This window comes from Euleptes europaea, chromosome 14, assembly GCF_029931775.1.
Source record: "Euleptes europaea isolate rEulEur1 chromosome 14, rEulEur1.hap1, whole genome shotgun sequence".
NCBI lineage: Eukaryota > Metazoa > Chordata > Lepidosauria > Squamata > Sphaerodactylidae > Euleptes > Euleptes europaea.
In genome coordinates this window covers 53221022-53234327 of record NC_079325.1, presented here as the reverse complement: position 1 = coordinate 53234327, position 13306 = coordinate 53221022, and the positions used below count along the sequence as shown (strand labels likewise).

Genomic DNA, 13306 nt, shown 5'->3' with positions numbered 1-13306 from the left:
GGGCAGCTGTTGGTTTCTACTTAACATACTCTTTATGAGCTGCACAAATTGAGGCTGCATATATTTCTTGTGATCCCTCTGCAATATCCTATTTCAAAAGTATGCAGTTTTAACAACAGCCAGTCAGTCCAGTACCGCCTACTCCAATGTGAGATTGGGGATCTTTCTAAACTTCGTACCTGGCCGAACTTGCCACTCTTTTAATCAATGTCGCCAGGAATTGAATTTGGGACTTTCTACATGAAAACCATCATATTCCCTATTACTACATTCTAGATGAAATCCACCATATTTCCTATTACTATGTATGGGTGTGAAGGCTGAACAATGAAGAAAGCTGATAGGAAGAAAGTAGAAGCCTTTGAAATGTGGAGAGGGTTACAGATACCATGGACTGCCAAAACAACAAATCAGTGGGTTATAGATCAAATCAAGCCTGAACTGAAGCTAAAACGACTAAACTGAGGCTATCATACTTTGGTCACATTATAAGAAGACAAGAGTCACTGGAAAAGACAACCATGTTAGGAAAAGTTGAAGGCAGCAGAAAAAGAGGACCGAACAAGAGATGGATTATCTCTATAAAGCACTGGTTCCCAACCAGGGGTCCGTGGACCCCCAGGGGTCCGTGAGATCTAAATTAAGGTCCACGAAACAAAGTTATAAACCCATAATAAATTAATATTTTCAATTAAAAGTTCTCTATTATAAAAATATATATTCAAATATTATTCTAAGTTTAATGTTTAACTAACAGTTATGATTAAAGTTTATTTTCAAATTCTCGGAATTTTTATTTTGAACCTTGGGGTCCCTGCACCGAACAAAAGAGTCCTAGTGGTCCCTGGTCAAAAAAAGGTTGGGAACCACTGCTATAAAGGAAGCCACAGCTCTCAATTGCAATACCTGAGCAAGGCTGTCAAGGATAGGACATTTTGGAGGACATTGATTCATAGGGTCGCCATGAGTGGGAAGTGACTTGACGGCACTTCACACATATTAAACACAGTAGTATAGTTCATAATCATAATGACAGCACTTACACACACACACACGAAAACCATGAGGTCTACCACTGAACTATGGCCCCTTTATGCGCTTTTATTTTTATTTTACAGCACCGATAGTCTGCTTTCTGCAAAAGGTCTCAAGGCAGATTTCCACATGTGCGGTTCTCAAGACCATGTACTATTTACTCTACTCTGAGAGCATCAGAACACTCCAGAGGCTGTCCATGGCGTACCTCTGCAGAGTCCTCATCCTTTCCATAATCAGTGCTGCCCACGATGGGCTCCTTCTCCCTCATCCAGGACTCGGTCTCATTGGCATCGGCGAAATACTGCTGGGCTTGCAAAGAGTCTTCCAGATCTTGCCTGCGCTGGGACGCCTTGCCTTTCAAGGACTCCCATTTCTGGTTCAGGTCATTCAACTTGGCTTTCACATCCTCAGCGGCAAAGTGTCCTAAGACACAAGAGTTTCAAGTTTGACACTAAAGCATGGAAAGGTATCTTAGCTGTTCGTGCAATTTGTCCACCTCCCTCCAAAAAAATCTTTCCCTCGAAGAGACTGGGAGCAGACCTCGGAAGTATGGGTGCCCTTCTCAGCTCCCTTCACTACAGGAGAAAGTGAACAAATGAATCAGGGAGATGCTGAATTGCATGTGAACGAATTAAGAATCCCCTGGTTCATCTAGTCACTTCTCTCCATTGTAAGAGAATTGGGGAATGGGATGCATGAACCCAAGGATGAAGCCCTGCCCCCTCCATAGTAGAAGGCTAAGCTTCAGAAACAACCAAACACCCTTCTGCTGTGCTCAGATTCAACTGCAGCTGAAACCCCCCTGCCCTTGACTACCATTGCTAAGGACATCATAAGGAAGGCAGGAAGCAGCTAGATACAGGCCATCACCTCTGGTGTTTTAAATTTAGGATATAGAGGTCGCCCCATTTATCTATTCTTGGTAAGGAACCTTTGTCAATGCAGAAAATACCAAGCTCTGACTACAATCAGTTAACCCCTGGGCTGCTTGTTTGGTGAGTGACCAGGATTGTTGTAACCTTGAAAGCAAGTGATTAGCTCACAATGTTTTAACTGGACCACTTACTCCTATCAGTCATACGTGACCTAAGGGACAAAAAGGCCCAACTTCCGTAAAATTTACCATCTGACTCCCTAAAGGCAATAGGGGAAGTGGCTGTTTATAGATATATACCATGGAGATAAACAAGATACAAGTCCCTTATAACTGACAGTAGCATGGGAAAAATTCAGATGCACACACCTTCTTCCACCATGATATTCCCTTTCTGGGTGACTGCTTTAATGCGTGGTTCATGGCCGGCAATCTCAGCTTGTAATGCCTGGTGCTTCTTCAGCAGGTTCTGGACCCCGATGAGGTCTTTGCCTGAAAGTGAGCACAGCTGACATCATGACCAGCCCGTCTGAATCACAAATGGTTAAGTCATTGAACAAAAGCTGCATAAGTGAAATGCACCAATTGTCATGAATGACGCATGTTAACATAGTGGAAATAATGCTTATGTTCTTGAAAGCAACAGTGGATTGGCAGGAATGCATTCTGTCTACGTGTTCTGTAATTCTGGCAACTGGGGAAAAAAAGGTTTTGAAAAAACCTATGAGGCCTACTAAAACTCTGACTTGCTGGCAGTCCTAAATCTGGGCCACTGCAGATTTATGCTTCTTCTTGAGCCCTATTCAGAGATTACAACACATGGCCAATAGTAGACACTGAACTATGTGGTTTAATAGGAGAGAAAGTGGCAGAAGCTCTCTGGAAAGAGGTAAGATGAGGTGAGGCGATGACACCTAAATGAGTCTTGTGTGACGGACCTTCTGAAGAGTGAGGAGCAAGAAGCCCTCACTCCTTCCGCTGGTATCAGAGACTTTTTAAAAAGGCAAGATGCCACTTACAAAGGGAGCTCTTGGCTGTATGGAATATGCAACATGCCATGGCTTTTATGAACAGGTCTGGGCTTCTATGCTCCCTGCCAGCTTTCCAATTCTCTCCTTGATCATCGGTAGAAGTGGGTTTCCACTAAATGCAACAGGAGGAGGGAACGCATTAGCTGGAAGCCGCTAAAGGATTGCCAGACTGCAATTTGGCTGTTATATACGAACCAGCTCAATATTTGGCCAATCAAATAATAGGCCATAAACTGCAGAGCCAAATGAGTGGTGTTCCAACCTTACAAAGGCATCAATCTTTCTATTTATGTAGTCAAGAGGATGATGAGTCATACAGAACATAAGCATGACCATATGGATGTGGCAATCTAAGTCGTAAGCATTTCTAGAAATGTTATAAAATGATTGTTTAGGCCAGATGTCGTCTGTATGTTATTTCAGTATTACTATAGTGTGTGTCCGAAACAGTGCAGGCTGTTGTCAGTCACAAATGAATGTTGACAATGCACCCAAAAACACAGAGACACCAACAAATGAAAATAAGCATCTAATGGTCATTGTCAGTGATTACATGTAACTCTACTGTTTTCACCCTTCACTGGATGCACACAAGACTGTTAATATTCCCCAGCCACTTTAACTGGCAGTTACATTTCCTATAAAAAATTTGCAGGATACATTAAATATCTCAGTCAAATTTGACATCTAAACCTCTTCAGGACGTGATCAGTTTTTAGCATTATCTACCACCTGACCTTTTCTCCTGCAAGATGCTCTTGGTTTGTGCAAAGGTGCCCAAAACGGTTACTGGTCACAATTAGCTCCTGCCCATCCTATCCCGTTCCACTGCCTGTTTGAATATGGAGATTGGCAAATCAACCAGGGCCTTCCCACCCACCCTGTCAGAGAATGCAACAAAAAGAACCAGACCACACTGTGAGTTTGTGTTCACACCTGGATGTATTCCTAGAAATCAATGAGCAACTTTCACTAACTAGCATCTTAAACCAATACCCAGGATAAATACATGCCAAGTAATTTTGGCAGCCCAAGACTTGGACCTAAAAGATGTGTAAACCCACAACAGAATTGCCAACACACTGGTACAATATAGTACCTCTATTGGTTGAAGCTGCAATAGGTTCCTTCTCTCTGATCCAAGTTTCTTCATCTTCAACGTCACGGAAAAGCTGCTGCAGGCGAAGGGAATCGGCAAGCTTCTGCTTGCGTGCCACCATGGGATCCTTCAGGGCTTCGTAGCGGGCAACCAGAGCCTCCTGCTTCTTTTTGATATTGTCGGCATCAAAGTGTCCAGCTTCTTGGAACTGCCGAGCTTGGATAGTGATGCCATCAATGCGGTCCTAGAATGAACAATTTGGCAGAAAGGTTTCAAGCCAGCAGCTGCAGCCTCTACCAACAGCTGCTTTGGTTTCTCAGGTCCCACCACACATCGTCCTCCAGCTTGGGCCGGCCTGTGGGACTCCAACAGCATCTATCCCTCTTGCCCTTCCTACAAGGAACCAGGGCAATGTATGTGGGTCCCCACCATTTTGTCCTTGTCACACTCAGTGTGCCAGGGCAGGCGGAAAGAGAGCAGCCGGCCCAAGATCACTCTGTGAATTTCATGGCAGGTTGGGGATTTGAATTCGGATTTTCCAGATCCTAGTCCAGGGTCCACCATGGCACCCACTGACACCTTTTCTGGTGCCCGCCAAGTGTTTTTAGGAAGTGGGTGGGATCTGGTAGGGCTTTTGACCAGCAACACTTCTGATTGGCTGTGCAGATTTTTTTTTAAAAATGTTGATTTGGCAGCAGCTGCCAGCACAGCACAAGCATCTACACTGTATTACTGAAGTTAAGCTATGACAATCATTTAGTGGCTGGCTCCGCCTCCTGTGGCAGCCATTTTGTGTCTGTGCCCATCACGCTGTGTTGAAATTCCAAATGTGCCCACAGGCAAAAAAGGTTGGGGACCCCTGTCCTAGTCCAGTAGTCTACCACAGAATGAGTCTCAAACAACACACAGGAAAGTTACCAAGCATATCGAAATGAGATATCAAAATGAATTTTTAAGACACGAGAGCTAATCAAAGGCCACAAAGAAGGGCCTCAGAGAGTATCTGAGGTCCAGCAGGTGGCGCGTCGCCCACCCCTGGTCAATACTGGGGAGAGAAACAAAGTACCTGGTGAGCAGCAACATCGGCCTCCAGCAAGGCGTGTTTCTTCTGAAGGTTCTGAACGTTAGTTAGGTCTTTGCCGTAATCATCAGAGGCCAGGTGCCCTTCTACCTCGTACAGCCACAGCTCGATGTCTTCCACGTTGCGGTTGAACTGCTGCTGCTGGTTGGCTTCGCGCAACTTGATCCCTGGATGGCAAAGAGAGAAGAGAATCATAGAGTTGGAAGGGACCACCAGGGTCATCTAGTCCAACCCCCTGCACAATGCAGGAAATTCACAACTACCTCCCCCAAACACCCCCAGTGCCCAGAAGATAGCCAAGAGATGTGAATTGATGTTACTTTAACTCAAGAGAGAAGCTATCATGTGCTCTGAACATATGAAGCTGCCTTGGAGCAAGTCACACTTGGTTTATCAAGCTTGATATTGCCCACTCAACCGGCAGCAGCTCTCTGAGACACTTTGAGAGCCAGTAGTGGGGTTAAGAGCGGCAGACTCTAATCTAGAGAACCGGGTTTGATTCCCCACTCCTCTGCATGAAGCCTGCTGGGTGACCTTGGGCTAGTCACAGTTCTCTCAGAATTCTCTCAGTCCCACGTACCTCACAAGGTGCCTGTTGTGGGGAGGGAAAGGAAATTGTAAGCTGCTTTGAGACTCCTTATGGTAGTGAAAAGCGGGGTATAAAAAACAACTTTTTCTTCTGGGGTCTCAGATAGAGGTCTTTCATATCACCAACTTCCTAATCTTTTTAACTGGAGATGCTGGAGCTTGAAAATGTAACCTTCTGATTGCAAGGAGAGCCAGCATGGCGCAGTGGTTAAGAGTGGTGGACTCTAATCTGGAGAACTGGGTTTGTTTCCCCACTCCTCCACATGAAGCCTGCTAGACACAGTTCTCTTAGAACTGTGGCGACTGTAAGTCGCTTTGAGACTCCTTAAAGGTACAGTGAGGGGGGAAGTATTTGATCCCCTGCTGAATTTGCCTGTTTGCCCTCTGACGAAGAAATGACCAGTCCATAATTTTAATGGTAGGTTTATTGTAGCTGTGAGAGACAGAATAACAGAAGGAAAAACCCCAGAAACCCAGAAGACAAGTCAGAGATTGATGTGTATTATAATGAGTGAAATAAGTATTTGATCCCTTTGCAAAAGATGACTTAGTACTTGGTGGCAAAACCCTTGTTGGCAATTACAGAGGTCAGACGTTTCTTGTAGGTGGCCACCAGGTTTGACACATCTCAGGAGGTATTTTGTCCCACTCCTTTGCAGATCCTCTCCAAGTCAGTAAGAGTTCAAGGCTGATGTGTAGCTACTCGAACCTTCCGCTCCCTCCACAGATTTTTGATGGGATTAAGGTCTGGAGACTGGCTAGGCCACTAGACCTTAATGTGCTTCTTCTTGAGCCACTCTTTTGTTGCCTTGGCCGTGTGTTTTGGGTCATTGTCATGCTGGAATACCCATTCTCGACCCATTTTCAATGCCCTGGCTGAGAGAAGGAGGTGCTCACCCAAGATTTGACGATACATGGTCCCGTCCATCGTCCCTTCGATGCGGTGAAGGTGTCCTGTCCCCTTAGCAGAAAAACACCCCAAAGCATAATATGTCCCCCTCCATGTTGGACGGTGGGGATGGTGTTCTTGGGGTCGTAGGCAGCATTCCTCCTCCTCCAAACACGGCGAGTTGAGTTGATGCCAAAGAGCTCGATTTTGGTCTCATCTGACCACAACACTTTCACCCAGTTCTCCTCTGGGTCATTCAGATGTGCATTGGCGAACTGCAGATGGGCCTGTACATGTGCTGTCTTGAGCAAGGGGACCTTGCGGGCTCTGCAAGATCTCAGTCCTTCACGGCGTAGTGTGTTACCAACTGTTTTCATGGTGACTATGGTCCCAGCTGCCCTGAGATCACTGACAAGTTCCCCCCGTGTAGTTCTGGGCTGCTTCATCACCGTTCTCATGATCACTGCAAAGCCACGAGATGAGATCTTGCATGGAGCCCCAGACCGAGGGAGGTTGACAGTTAGGGTTAGGGTTGTCACCTTCTCACCAAGCTGCTTGGCAATAGTCTTGTAGCCCAGTCCAGCCTTGTGCAGGTCTACAATCTTGTCCCTGACATCCTTGGACAGCTCTTTGGTCTTGGTCATGGTGGCTAGTTTGGAATCTGATGAATTGATTGCTTCTGTCGACAGCAGAACCCTAACCCTAACCCTAATCTGGCTGGTTGATAGGGGATCAAATACTTATTTCACTCATTATAATGAACATCAATCTCTGACTTTTGTCTTCTGGGTTTCTGGGGGTTTTCCTGTTGTTATTCTGTCTCTCACAGCTACAATACACCTATCATTAAAATTATGGACTGGTCATTTCTTTGTCAGAGGGCAAACGGGCAAATTTAGCAGGGGATCAAATACTTTCCCCCCTCACTGTAGATAAAAGAGGGGTATCAAAACCAACTCTTCTTCTTCAAAGCAAATGTTCTATCTATAATTTCTGGGCAAAGTGATTTTTAAAAAACCACCTTACAATGTAACTGCCCTTTTCTTATGGGAGAAAGAACATAAGAAAGGCCATGCTGGATCAGACCAAGGCCCATCAAGTCCAGCAGTCTGTTCACACAGTGGCCAACCAGGTGCCTCTAGGAAGCCCATGGACAAGATGACTGCAGCAGCACCATCCTGCCTGTGTTCCACAGCACCCAATATACTAGGCCTGCTCCTCTGATCCTGGAGAGAAGAGGTATGCATCATGACTAGTATCCACTTTTACTAGTAGCCATGAATACCCCTCTCCTCCATGAACATGCCCACTCCCCTCTTAGTCTTCCAAGCTGGCAGCCATCACCACATCCTGGGGCAGGGAGTTCCACAATTTCTGTGTTGTGTGAATAAATATTTCCTTTTATCTGTTTTGAATCTCTCACCCTCCAGCTTCAGCAGATGACCCCGGGTTCTGGTATTATGAGAGAGGGAGAAGAGCTTCTCCTTGCCCACTCTCTCCATACCATGCATAATTTTATAGGCCTCTATCATGTCTCCCCTTCTTTCCAGGCTAAGCAGCCCTAAACAACCCTCTTAACGTGGCCCTGTGGTCTTTTCAACCACAAGCAGCACCGCACCTTTCAGTTCAGTTGCTTCCAGCAGCTTCTTCCACAAACTGATGACTTCATTCATGCGAGCTGCTACTTCGTCAGATGCATAATGTTTGACGTCAATCAACTGCTGCCCAGCCTTCTCCAGGGCATCGATGCGGCTCTGATTGGCGGAGAGCTCAGCCTCAAAAGCTTGATGTTTCTGGACTTTGCCCTGCAGATTAGACGGGTCCTAGAAACAGGAGAAGATGACCAGACATTGCAGTCTTGCGTCAGAAGAGTGATGTGGAAAGGGTAGGCAGAGAGGCAACTTCTACATCGTGGAACGCGTAGCCCTGTATGGACAGCAACTGCAGAGCAGACAAATACAAGTCACCTTTGCATTGACAAGACATTGGTATTACCTTGTAAGCCTCGTCGGTTGCGGTTTTCATCTTCTCATTGACCCAGCTTTTCAGCTCATCGGAGTCCCTGAAGAACTGCTGCAGGTGGAATGAATCTGCCAGCTGTGTACGGCGGTACATGGCCCGTTCGTGCAAAGCATTGCGCCGGCTTAGTAGCTTGAAAGAAGAAGCGGAGAGAAACCAGTTAAGAATTGCTTTCGCTAGAATTTCCTTTAGCCACAGCAGAGCTTCCCCAGAATCACAGCAATCAGACAGTTATATTCTTTTAATATAAAGATGCACAAGCTGGAAAGCTGAATGAGATACTTTAAACTTACAGCATCTCTTCGTGTAGCAACATCTTCCTTTGCGTAATGGTTGTTCTGTATCAGTTTAGTAGCAAATTCATCCAGGGCCTGAAAAGGAAGCAATTTTTATTTACTTATGCTGGAAGTGCTGACTGAACCAGTAAAATAATCCTTTGCAGAAGTCTCAAAATCCTAATTAAATAATTTCTGTATTAATTCCTAGAAACACAGAGCTGGAAGGGACTTAAAGGGTCATCTAGTCCAACCCCCTGCTCTATGCTCAGAGGAAGGCAAAAAATCTCTAGGATCCCTGGCCAATCTGGCCTGGAGGAAAATTCCTTCTTGACCCCAAAGTGCAATGGCATTACCCTGGGCATATAAGAAAGGGCCACAGAGCCTATGTGTGAGAGATCCCCTCTCTCTGAGTTTACTTCTCCAAATCAAATGTTCAGACGTTGATAAAGAAACAAAGGATTTATTGAAGACATCAGGAGATGAGACAGGCACAGGTAGCAAGTTGCAAGTGAGGGGCTAATCGGGTTTACAGAATATATTGACTCCAGGGCACTGGGGCACTGGGGTTCACACTTATTGTTATGGGAAGTTACAAGCTTGGCATAATACAAAACATCAGACGAGTCCCAGGAAGTCTGGTGAAGCTATCACACTTCCAAGGCCGCATCGGCCTGAGGGAGTACTGACAGGAAGAACAGCGGGGGGGAAGATACATGGGGCGATCAGGCCTGGCGCCTGAGACCAAAAGGTGTGAACTGCTTTTACGAGTTCACTGATAGCGGGTGATGGGAAGCAGAGACACATACACAAAGGCCCTCACATTCTGCCCCCCTTAAGGCCCCCTCCGGGGTCCTCGAGAGGGCGAGGCTTATCGGGATAAGCGAGGTGGAATTCTCGGACCAAGCGAGGGGCCGCCATGTGGGGCGCGGCCACCCACTCGTCGTGAGCGGACCCAAGGTTTTTCCAACGAACAAAGTAGAACAATTTCCCCTTCTTCCATTTGGAATCTAAGACCTTGGATATTTCCAGATGGGTATCCCCTCCTACCACAGTAGGAATCTCATGGTCGGGAGGGGGGTGGAACTGGGGAGCTGCCACATACGGTTTGAGGAGACTGATATGAAAAACAGGGTGGACTCCCTTGAGAGTCTTTGGGAGCTTCAGTTCCACGGTAACCTCATTGATCACTCTGGTAATGGGGAAAGGTCCCACATAACGGTCGCTCAGTTTTTTGCAGGGACGAAGAGAGCGGAGGTTTTTGGTGGACAGATACACTTGCTCCCCCACCTTTAGCTCCCATCCCGGAGACCGGTGTTTGTCTGCTTGTTCCTTGTACTTGCTTTTCGCCTTCTCAAGATTTTTGAGCAGCCACGGCCAGGTAGATTTAACTGCCTGGATCCACTCCTGAAGATCAGGGGTGGATTGGAGCTCTGGCGTGACGGGAGCGGAACCGAAAGGACCGAATTCCGTCCCGTATATTACTTGGAAGGGACTAAAGCCGGTAGAGGAATGAGGCGCATTGTTGTACGCATATTCGGCGAATGGCAGCAGGTCGACCCAGTCATCCTGGTGGAAATTTACATAGCAACGCAAATAACATTCTACCACCGCGTTTACTCGTTCCGTTTGACCATCCGTTTGGGGGTGATAGGCGGAAGACAAACCCTGTTCCTCCACCCCCATGAGCTTTAGAAATGCTTGCCAGAATTTGGCAACAAACTGGACCCCCCGGTCGGAGAGGACCTTCCTCGGTACCGAGTGTAGCCTGAGGACATGTGTAACAAATAGTTTAGCCAAACCCTGGGCTGAAGGAAGACCTGCACATGGAACAAAATGGACCTGTTTGGAAAAAAGGTCCGTGATTACCCAGAGAACCGTTTTTCCCCGACTAGGAGGTAGGTCGGTGATAAAATCCATGGCTATGACCTCCCAGGGGCGGGAGGGGTTCTCCAGCGGTTTGAGAAGCCCGGGGGGTTTTCCCATCCGTTTCTTAGCTGTGGCGCAAGTGGGGCAGCTGCGCACATACAGCTCCACATCGGCTCTCATACCGGGCCACCAGAACTGCCTCCGTACCAGGTGAAGTGTTTTAATGAAGCCAAAATGACCCGCCAATCTGGCACCATGTACAAGTCCCAATACCTCCTTGCGAAGGGAGGATGGGACATACAGTTTCCCCCCCTGCATCCACCAAGTGTTGGTTCGTTCCAGGCCCGTAGGGAGGAGATGGTGCTCCTCCTCCTGTAAGGAAGCGTCCCGGAGCCGCTGTTGGAAGGCTTCCGGGATACCCTTGAGCATAGGGGGGGTCTCTGGTCGATGGGCTTGGGAGCGGGTGGTGACGGCTAAGCCGGGGACCTCCCCACGCTGCTCGGGCGTGAACAGGGAGTCGACAGGGCGATCGAAATCGTTGCGATACTGGGGAAGTCGAGACAGAGCGTCGGCTAGGGCATTGTCTTTACCCGGGACATGTTTGAGAGTGAACCGGAATTTGGCGAAGAATTGGGCCCACCGAATTTGTTTGGCGTTGAGCTTTCTAGCTCCCTTGAGAGCCTCGAGATTCTTGTGATCGGTACACACTTCAAACGGCAGTTCGGCACCTTCTAAAAAGTGCCTCCATATGGTGAGGGCATGTTTGACCGCCGCCGCCTCCTTCTCCCAAATAGCCCAGTTGATTTCGGACTGGGAAAACTTTTTGGAGAAGTAGGCGCATGGTCTTAACCGCCCCCCTTCATCCCTCTGCAATAGGGCCCCACCCATGGCCACATCCGAGGCATCCACCTGCACCACGAAAGGCTTGGTGCAATCTGGGTGAGCCAAAACGGGCTCGGATGAAAAAAGCAGTTTTAAACACTCAAAAGCCTGCTGGCACTGGGGGGACCATTGCAAACGGGCTGAGGGAAGCGCGGCGCTAGCCCCCTTGTCCTTGGTACGCAACAGATTGGTGAGAGGAAGCGCAACTTGGGCAAAGTTGGGAATGAAGTTTCGGTAAAAATTAGCGAATCCCAAAAATTGCTGAAGCTGGCGGCGGGTAGTGGGGGGTTCCCAATCTCGCACCGCCTGGACCTTAGCGGGGTCCATTTCTAAACCTTGGTGGGAAATCACGTACCCAAGAAATGTAATGGAAGGTTGGTGGAACTCACATTTGGATACCTTAGCATACAGTTTGTGCTCCCGCAGCCGCTGGAGCACTTCTCGCACAAGGCGCACATGTTCTTCCATGGTTTCAGAGTAAATAAGTATGTCATCGAGAAATACCACCACCCCCCGAAACAGCAAATCATGTAAAACCTCATTAATCAATTGCATAAACACACTGGGGGCCCCCGAAAGTCCGAACGGCATGACTAGGTATTCAAACATTCCAAAACAGCTGGAAAAGGCCGTTTTGGGTTCGTCTCCTTCTTTAATGCGGATGCTGTGGTATGCTTCCACTAAGTCCAGTTTGGTGAAGATTCGGCCCTCCTTTAATTGTGCTAAAAGGTCGGGAATAAGAGGGAGAGGGTAAGCGTTAGACTGGGTGACCGCGTTTAGCCTACGAAAGTCAATACACAGTCTTAGATCTCCCGTCTTTTTCTTCACAAAGAAGGCCGGGGCCGAATAAGGCGCTTTGGAAGGGCGTATGAAACCCCTCGCCAAGTTGGCGTCCAAATAGTCCCGCAACACCGCCTTCTCACTAGGGCTCATGGGATAGACCTTCCCTTTAGACAGTTTGCCTTCCCCCACGATTTCAATGGCACAGTCCGTCTCTCTGTGGGGAGGTAGTTCGTCACATTCTTTAACATCGAAGACATCCGCAAACTGCGAGTATTCTGTGGGAAGTTGAGGGGGAATGGAGATCGGGTTGGGGGACCCTACCAATGCGGCGGCCGGAGTCTTGAGTACCCGTTCCTTGTCATGCAACCCACAGGGGTTTTCGGGAAACGAGAGCACCCGTTTAACCCAGTCGATGGAGGGGTTATGTCCCCGTAGCCAGTTCATCCCTAACACCACTGGGGTTACAATAGGGGCGATGGTAAAATACAAGCGTTCCCAATGTTCTCCCACCGACATAATCACAGCTGCAGTTCGGTGGGTCACTGGGCCCCGTTTAAAATCGCTCCCGTCCATTTGGGAAAAGCGGAGGGGTCCCGGAAGCCGCTTGCGCCGGACTCCCAGTTTCTTGGCCGCTTCCTCACTAATCATAGTGCGGGCACACCCCGAGTCAACCAAAGCGGGGAATTCTAAACTGGGACCCCCTTTGGGTAGGGACAGGTGAACACGTACATACACATTGTCCTCTTGGGCGCTTACCATCGGTGGAGCTCCTTGCACAACGACAGGGGCGGTCTGCTGCGGAGCCCCTTCTACAGCAGACCGACGGCGTTTTTTGCCGGCTGTTCCCACTCTTCCTCCTCGCTGGAAGAGGGGGATGG

At 48.0% G+C, this 13306-nt stretch overlaps 1 protein-coding gene across 5 annotated transcripts in view; it reads right to left on the bottom strand.

Moving 5' to 3' along the window:
* SPTAN1 (spectrin alpha, non-erythrocytic 1) overlaps nucleotides 1-13306 on the bottom strand; it is an 89181-nt gene that overhangs the window by 52167 nt on the left and 23708 nt on the right. For all 5 annotated transcript variants that reach the window (XM_056860715.1, XM_056860716.1, XM_056860717.1 and 2 more), the window contains exons 12-18: nucleotides 8913-8990; nucleotides 8596-8751; nucleotides 8219-8423; nucleotides 5109-5290; nucleotides 4043-4286; nucleotides 2282-2404; nucleotides 1244-1461 (exon numbers count right to left, since the gene is read on the bottom strand). In XM_056860715.1, the coding sequence (XP_056716693.1) occupies nucleotides 1244-1461; nucleotides 2282-2404; nucleotides 4043-4286; nucleotides 5109-5290; nucleotides 8219-8423; nucleotides 8596-8751; nucleotides 8913-8990 (1206 nt within the window). The remainder of the gene's footprint in view (nucleotides 1-1243; nucleotides 1462-2281; nucleotides 2405-4042; nucleotides 4287-5108; nucleotides 5291-8218; nucleotides 8424-8595; nucleotides 8752-8912; nucleotides 8991-13306) is intronic.